Source organism: Gymnoscopelus microlampas, assembly GCF_963454915.1.
Source record: "Gymnoscopelus microlampas genome assembly, chromosome: 6".
NCBI lineage: Eukaryota > Metazoa > Chordata > Actinopteri > Myctophiformes > Myctophidae > Gymnoscopelus > Gymnoscopelus microlampas.
Window position 1 is genome coordinate 48,633,567 of NC_139943.1, and position 9,174 is coordinate 48,642,740.

Consider the following 9,174-nt stretch of genomic DNA (forward strand, 5'->3'; position numbering starts at 1 on the left):
ATCCACTCCAGCATACAGCGTTATAGGCCTACTAAGCCTTATGAGTTTTAAGTCTTGCGAGCTGAGGACCTGCTCCTAGTCCTAACTTAATTGTAAGCGGCTTTGAGATAAGCTTCTCTGTCATGGCTTCATGATACCATGATTGTGCTTACGCTGCCATTCATGCATGAACACTTAGTAAAAAAAATATCCCCGCATAACCAATTACAATTGGCACTGCAGACAATGCGTCTCATCGGTGCCAACAGAGCCACGCTGTTTGATGTATGAGGGCGAGTGTCACAACACTTAACACTCGATATCGGAGCAATGAATCAATAAAAGATGTATCAGTCAGAGTGAGGAGAGAAATAAAATGACCTCCTGTCTCCCGCTGCGTTTGCTATGAAAACAGAATGTTCTAAAGTGGTGATAAACAACTGTGTCCTGGTCCCTGGATGGTGTGTGTGTTCAGGTTTCATTCCAGCCAAACACTAAACCAGCTAATTTCACCAATTATCACAAACAAAATCAACTGGTGCAGCAATTGCCAGGGATGAAACCCTGCATATACTCAGCTTTTAGACTCTCCTTTGGTTCTAATAGGCTCTAAGCACAGCAGCCATATTGGACAGAAATTGGGCCCCTTCCTTGCTTCCTTCACAGGTGTTACCAATGACACTAATGAAGGCTCTGTTCCATTTAGTGTAGCACAGTGGTTCTCAAACTTTTTAATTTCAAGGACCCCCATAACTCTGAGAGTGTACACCCTCTCAAGGAACCATGAGGGTCCCTGGACCACACTTTGAGACCCACTAGTATTTCTAGTGAGCCAACATGCACAACATCAGCACCCTGACTGTCAATTTTTCTCCAAAATGGCTGCTGTGCGTAGAGCCTATTGCATCTTACGGTATAGTAGTGTGCATGCGTGTGTGCTAGTTTCTTTGGCAATGGAAGTAAGAAAAGTCATTTTCCAATAATCAATTTTGTTCCAAAAGAAGAAAGCTTATAGCCAACAAAAGATTCAAGAATATCAAGAACTGGAGGAGGTCGAATAGGAGAGCCAAACTCTTACATTCACTGTATCTCTAATGCTTTATTCTAGTAAATAATAATTGCAGGGTAATGCCAAGGACAGAGGCTAAGTAAAGCCCGATTTACATTCCCCCTTTCAAAACGGTATCGCTCAACATAAATAATGGATTTTCAAGCAATAAATGCAACACAAAAATGTTGATTAGAGGGTGAAAACTGTGACCCACCAACTCTGCCAACGTGTCCTTGAGCAAGGCACTGAACCCCCAAAAAAGGGGCACTGCACTGCCTCGGACAGGTTTGCATAGGTATCGAGCAGGGATATGCGAAAAGACACATTTCAATTACATTGTTTAAACTGATACCGATTCCTCTTGTGCTCACACATTCTGTACTTCTGACCTCTCTCCTGTTCTTGCACGTTTCTCTCTCTCTCACTCCCCTTCGTTTCTTGACCCCACCTCGTCACGCCTCGACCTCCCTCTCTCCCTCCTTCCATTCTTATCATGCAGTAATGGCGTGTATCTCTTTTCTGCCAGTGTAAGTGTCGTAGCTAACATAAATTCCTGCACGAGGCTTATCCCCCCCATTCATCCCCTGGCTCTGATCCCACTCCATTCCCTTCCTCCCCTCCATACTAGGAGTCTCCTGCTGGGGAGAGCATAAGGGGAACAACGACCCATCTGTAGCTGTCTTCACCATACCTTTCAATTAGTTTTCCCCAAGTTGTAACCCCCCCCCCCCTGTTTTTAACTTACATCTACATTTCCCATTTAATTCTCTGCAAAGCACTTAATTTTAAACAAGAAATTCACTAGCGGTCCGGGCGCTTAAGCTCTAATGTAGCCTGACAGTGTGACGTGGGTTCGAGTCCCGATCCCGACTGCCTTTGCTGCGTGTCACTCCCCATTTGTCTCTGCCCGTTTCCTGTCTGTAGTTCACTATCAATAAAAGGCATTAAAAAAAATGTATAAAAAGAAAAGAAATTCACTATATTCATGAAGTCATTTATTTCCCCAAAGGAAGCAAGAGTCGATCTGAAAGACTCATATTTCACTCACAATGTATGTGGCATTTTAAAGACATTATTCCTTCTCTCAAGTTTACTACAGTGTCTTCTTGCCTAGAAATGCGGGCATAGAGTCCTCTTTCTCTCTCTCTCTCTCTCTCTCTCTCTCTGCAAAGAGTCACACAACATTCAGAGGTCTTCCTCACTCATAATTCTCCACAAATCTATTATCTGATTCTAATTTTCCTGTAATCAGCAGAGGTGAAAGTGTCAATTGTGTTTATATAAGATGTTAGTCTATTCAAAGACAATGATTTGTGCTGTGCAGACACAGGAATGCCCCTTGCGCAATGCTAAAGTCAAAACTCCAGTAAGTCATGATACAACACAAAATTAAGGTCATTCATGGACTAAATGCAACGGTGCATGCGCAAATCAGCAAGGCACAAGCAAAGCGTATACAGGCTTGTTATTCTATTCATGAAGTCAACTGTCTGTCATTAGGGAAAACAAAACAAACACAAAGAAGGTGTTGAACGTAAGTTAACACCAAAATCATTATCCATTATGTAAATATAATTCATTTTATTTTATTCATTTCTTCAGTGTGGTGTCTACTACTGTCTATCACATCTTATTATACACAAGGCAGCCGTAGCTTAGTGGTTACGAGGCCTGTCTGGTAAGCAGGTTCGCAGAAGGTCACCGGTTTGCTTTCCGACCCCGGTCTATGTGTCGAAGTGTCAATGAGAAAGGCAGTTAACCCCTAACAGCTCCCCCCAAGCGCTCATCATAACCATTTTCCAAAATGAATTTCAGGCCAGAAGAAAGACTCAGAAAAAAGGTTCTCAAATCAAAGAGGTTTCAAATTGGTGATGATGTCACAAAATCTCTCAATGACAGATCATCCTGAAAGCCTATCCTTTCTAACTGTATTCTCAGCACTTCACGGTCACACTGACATGTCACTGTCATTATTACAGGGGTCACAGGAATTAAATGCAGTCTCAATAATGCTGCACAAATGGACAATTGCACAATATTCCAAATGGAGGACATCTAATTTGTTTCTACAAATTTCTAACTTTGAACTACAGGCTTCATTACAGACAGAAACCCAAGGGGTGCACCCGTCTTTCTGATGTCATTCATTTTGTAATTTTGGCCAAATTAACAACAGTTCCAGTCTAGTTTGGAACACAACATCAATGAGATACCTCAGCCGATTAAATACAAAACAAAGGAAACAATTCTCAGCCTTTGCTCCCTTACATTAAGACTAACAATGCTACCAGTTTCCAAAGACAAAAACACATTCCAACTCAGAGGGAGCGATGTTGCTCTTTTTTTGCTTCCTGTAAAAACATCTGCTTTTTCCCCAGGCTCCGAACAGACAATGTTTAAACCCCCAAGAGATGTTATATAAATGTAGCCTTAAAGGTTAAACCCCCAAGAGATGTTATATAAATGTAGCCTTAAAAAAAAAAAAAAAAAAAAAAAAGTCTCCACTACTACATGAGGATATTGGATAAGTCGTGGGGGGGTCTTAATTTACCGTCATTCCTCCAGTACAAATACCCTTCAGAAGGAGTAAAACTATGGCTTTGGACAGGAAGCCGCAGAACCCCACAGATCCAAGGAAGGGATAGTTTGTCCCTGTTTTTCTGGAGGAAATCACACTCAAAAGTTGGTGGACTATCAAAGCGTGGGTTGAGGTACCTGCCTTGAGCAGTCATGGTGAAAACCATGCGAGACCCAAATCTTTGCGTGCATGCATGTACACAGACAAAAACATGGAAACACGCTTTTAAGTACAAATGTAAAAAGTGATGTCTGTCTTGAGTTGGATGTAACGTTACCTTTGTCTGTCACTCTTGGCTCAGACACACAAACATTATATAATATATACACACACACACACACACACACACACACACACACACACACACACACACACACACACACACACACACACACACACACACACACACACACACACACACACACACACACACACACACACACACACACACACACACAGTATATAAATATATAGCATTGTTCTTGAAAATGTCTTGGATGTAACAGTTATGTGGGAGCGTGGTGGGTCCATCCCCCTTGACCCCGATAATCCAGAAAATCGTTATCTGTAACGAGAAATGCGGAAGGCATTGCTTGTGTTCTGGACGGGGAGAGTTGGCGAGTTGGACCTGTTGCTTGCGAAGACCGAGAGTTGACCAGTAATTCAGAGAGATTAATAAAAGACCATTATTGGCGTAAATAAGCCTCTCTCATATTTTACAGAGGGAGTTATGTCACGACATGGAGCTCATTGAAATCAATGCCAAGACAAGACATAGACATTGATCTGACAATGTATATATAATTTGATGTTCAATAATTACCTGCTAATCCTTAATGATTTATGCCAATATCAGTTACCTTGCAAGTAATTGACATAGCCTATAACGTTAGGCTAACGTTAACTTAATTCAATTCACAATCCCAACTTTCCACATCCCCCATTCCATTTACCTTTGCAAACTTCAAAGAACCACTCAGGCGGAGTGGAAAGGGGGAACGAGAGGGATCCAATCCCCCTCGTTAGTGTTGCTGTAGATTTGTGGCTTTTGTGAATTAATAATCACATCGCAGACCACTTTGCCCCTCCAGCCTATAGGATACCCGTCTGTGAGGAAGTGGCAAATCAGGTGCAAGCTATCCGTCCGGCGTATGGGATCTACACACTACTAGTAGTACAGTAGCTCCTGTCCCATCGGCTGCAACTACTACTTTGCATCCTAGTTGATAACAGAATCATGTCAAACTAATTTCTCAGCAAATTATAGTTACACAAACATTGGCTTGGCAACATTGTCAACATAGTTTTGTTCATCATTGGGGACATTTCTAAAGATTGCAATGTCACGCAGTGTCTCTACCACACAGCGCCGTACTGACACATACACAGACAGAGGGGGCGAGAGGGAGAGAGCGAGCCTCAGACAGAGACGGAGAGATGGAGAGACAGACAGGGCGAGACTGAAATATACATACACATAGAGAACACAGTTTGTTACAACATTACATCATCAGACAGTATGAGAACATGCAGCCAGTGTGTAGACTTGAATAGTGCAGGTTCTGTTAGCCCTCAAACCATGTTTTTGGGGACATGGTTTCAGTTCAGTTTCGGTACAGTTTGGAGGAAAAATGTTTGAAAGAAATATTACCAAACTTCACACACACGCACGCACGCACGCACGCACGCACGCACGCACACACACACACACACACACACACACACACACACACACACACACACACACACACACACACACACACACACACACACACACACACACACACACACACACACACCTTGCAATGACAGAATGTTACGTTATTTTCATTTGACCATGCATGCTGCTGCTTCAGTTGGACATCTAGCAGGGCTCCAGACTAACTTTTTACATTGGTTGTACTGGTGCGCCTGTAACTGTCATTTAGGTGCACCAGCATATGATATCGTTGCTGCGGGGCAGAAACCAGCTAACTCCCTTTTTCAGCTTTTGCCTTTTTTCCCATAAATCAGTGCTATTGAACACCCTTTACGCCTGTGTGTTGGTTGAAAAAATATTGAACCAATGAAAAGTATTAAAAGGTGCTTCTGACAAAAGCAGCTAACTCCATTGGATCCTCAAACTTTCTGCTAAACCAGCTAACTCCACCAAAGGGGGGTGGAGTAAGCTGGTTTTGCTAACTCCAGGCTCCACCCCTTTTGACCTCCAACCTCATTGTGAACTTGGAGGTCCATTCAGCTGTTCTTATCAATGATGAACAAAACCTCCTTACTCCACCTTTTGTTTTGTTTTTGTCACTTCCTGAAAAATGAACATTTTGGAGTTAGCTGGTTTCTGCCCGAGGTATAATTTAGGTGCATCCAATGTTTTCACTTCAATTTTGCAACGCTAAATCCATATTGTATTGCATTAGTAATAAACAATGTGACAACATAGTATAGTTTACAAACGGAGCCTTTGGGTTGGGAAGCGATATCACGTATAGTGGTAGTGCATGCTTAGCCTGTGTGTTTTTAGTACAACACGCATTCATTACAGCAGCTTGCGACTGCTATAGTTGTACACATCAAACGCAAAAAAAACTAAAACTATACAATCTACAGTCTTCATGGTTTATCTGGTCAGGTATAGGCTACAGGTATATGTTCATATTGGTCGGATCGGCGGTGTGACGTAGGTCTGAAACGTAATAATTAGACACCGGCTTCAGAACAGATACAGTGTGCAGAAAGCATCCAGGTGGTTACCGTAATTACTCCAATAGAGGCAACCGGCCGCATGAGTTTAATTCAAATTACTATAATCCTTGAAATAAGTGTCGGGAATCACAAGTCCCCTCCACCCCTCAGGCATGAGCCACTACACACAGGCTTTCGTTCAAACACAATACTATGCTAGGTGGATTTCACAGATAAATACAACCAGAGATGTGGTGAAATCTATCTCCCATTGTACTGCTTGTTTGGAATGAAAACTCTTGGCCCTCCATTTTCCGCATGGCTGGACAACGCTCCTTTAGAGGAAGTGGTGTCCTTATTATTAACAGCCGATACGCTTTGAATATAGCCTATCTCTGATCTCTAGCCATCTAATATGGCTCAGATAAGAGCAACTAGAGATGGAAAGCAACTGCAGTGCCCAAATGCACTATATCGTTTCATATGGACCACAACAACAGACTGCTTAAACCCACACACATCCACATGAAAAATAATTATCACCAAATGAAAGTTGCACACAAAACAACCAGTTCAACAGCCAGATACTGTAGATGTTCAGCAAGAGGAGGAATACACCAACATAAACCGACAAACAACCCACACCACTCAGTTTTGAGCCAACTAATGATGAATACACCTGATGTTTGCATGCTGTCTGGCTCTGGTATACAGTAGCTTGCAAGTAAGTATAGCCTCCCTAGCACGAAGGACGCCTAGGGAACTCTCACCCAACAGTTTGTTTATTCTGCATACTTCAATAAAGCAATAAACCATCTTACAAATAGCCATTTATACAATATATGACAATTACTCTGTCACCTGACAGGCAACTGGCCATAGTTATACAACAACTTATGCCATTTACAAATTAGAGAACCCCTTCCATGAAGGCTCAGAGCATTTTCTCCACTTTTTGGAGGGAAATGGATAACAAAGCTTCAACGAAAAAATAGTTCAGATGCATTATGGATGAAATGCCCCTTTAAATAAATGCAGGTGACAGGGTCATCTTGTGGCCATTGGGTTCGACATTCTCATACCACTAATCTCAGTCGAGAATTAGCAACAGGGACATTTTTAGCTCCGCCATGGAACTTTCATCTTTTAACTCAAGTGCCGCAGGTGGGTAACTTGTAGCACCTACTCCAAAAAGCCAACATAACACAAAAATGCTTACTTTATGAAGTAGCTCGCCCCGTCGTCTGTAAATCCTTCCTCCCATCCCGCAGGTAAGTCTGAAAAATAAATGAACAGGCAAAGACAAGTTGGTGTTAAGTGTGGGTTGGGTTAAAGTTTGTTTTTTTTAGGCCTGTACTACTGTACTCTGTAAACACAATAGAAACAGCATGACCAGGTGAAAAGTAAACATGCACAAGCGGCAGTTTGCAGATAAGCCTGTTTAAAAACAAATGGCACGTTAGTTTAGAGCAGAGGTTCTCAAAGAGATTCCAGGCAGGGACTCTCTGGGTTCCTTTGGGGTCCATTTGGTTCCATTTGTATGCTGTCAGAGTTAAGGGGAGACCTTGAAATGTAAATGTTTGATAACCATTGGTTTAGTTTAAAGACTAGTCTGTCTCTACCTGAGCGAATCATGTGCCCGGAGTTGACAGGCTCCTCGGTCCGGGGATGGAGCCAGGTGGTGCTGCGGGTCTCATCACTGTGTTGTGTGTGGAGACAGAGAAGAGAGAGAGAGCGAGAGAGAGAGAGAGAGAGAGAGAGAGAGCAGGGGTGTTAAGTAACTAAGTACATTTACTCAAGTACTGTATAAGTACTTAAGTACAATTTTGAGGTATTTTCTACTTTACTTGATTATTTCAGTACTTTTACTTCTACTCCACTACATCTCAGAGGCAAATATTGTTCCTTTTTTTTTTTACTCCACTACAATTATTTAAAAACTTTAGTTACTTTGTAGATTAAACACACATTAACCACTTCACTTCAGCCCTATTACAGTATATACATTTCGGCCAGTTGACAATTGTGAGCTTGTAATGCCATTGTCAAAAGATTTTTATATTAAAATGTATTTGAAAAAACTTGTGAAAATGGGACATTCTGCATAACGAGTACTTTTACCTTTGTACTTTTTTGATACCATTACTTCTGTACTTTTTTACTCAAGTACATTTTTTTTTAATTCCTGACTTTGACTTGCAACAGCAGTATTTCCACATTGCAGTATTGATACTTTGCTTCACTTAAGTACCAAAACGCGAGTACTTTTTTTTCCACCACTGATCAGAGAGGAAAAGAAAAAAACACCTGTTACACCCCAGAGGAAACCAACGGCAGGCAGCCAGCCACACAGAGAGCCAGGGCTGAGGCGTGCCGCAGTAACTCAGCCGTTAAACCGTAAAAACACAACATAACGGGCTCGTTAAAACCCACTCACTTGATGAAGAACACCCTGCCGTCCCCGCAGACGCCGTACGACCAGCGCTCAGGTAAAGAGTCCCGGCTGAGCGGCGTCGCCATGATCCTCCCAGTCAGAGTCCTTCTGTTTTCATTCCCTTCTCCATGGAGTCTCCAGGGAAGCTCAGTGATCATTACGGTAACCGGAAGACTCGCCCCAAAACACGCTCACCCCTAGCTGTAGAATACAACTCTCGTAGACGTATTTATGATTCTGACGTTTTCAATCTACGAGAGTTGTAGGATTGATCCGCCATGGACACAGGGACTTTCACCACTATACCCCGTAGACACTCCAAACGTGTACAAATTGAAAATAAAAATAGGTGCTTACCGCCACGCCCCAAATGTAAACACTCGCTACGGGGTAGTAGTGTAATGTAATAATCCATATCTTTCAATAAAGAAGTGTTTTAATGCCGTCTGTGGC

The 9,174-nt window shown here is 42.3% G+C and overlaps 1 protein-coding gene across 7 annotated transcripts in view; it reads right to left on the reverse strand.

Annotated features, from left to right (window-relative positions):
• plekha7a (pleckstrin homology domain containing, family A member 7a) overlaps positions 1-8,854 on the reverse strand; it is a 189,053-nt gene extending 180,199 nt beyond the window's left edge. For all 7 annotated transcript variants that reach the window (XM_084058989.1, XM_084058992.1, XM_084058986.1 and 4 more), the window contains exons 1-3: positions 8,725-8,854; positions 7,910-7,986; positions 7,507-7,564 (exon numbers count right to left, since the gene is read on the reverse strand). In XM_084058989.1, coding sequence (XP_083915115.1) covers positions 7,507-7,564; positions 7,910-7,986; positions 8,725-8,807 — 218 coding nt within the window. In that variant the 5' untranslated portion in view covers positions 8,808-8,854. The remainder of the gene's footprint in view (positions 1-7,506; positions 7,565-7,909; positions 7,987-8,724) is intronic.
• Between the last annotated feature and the right edge of the window lie 320 nt (positions 8,855-9,174).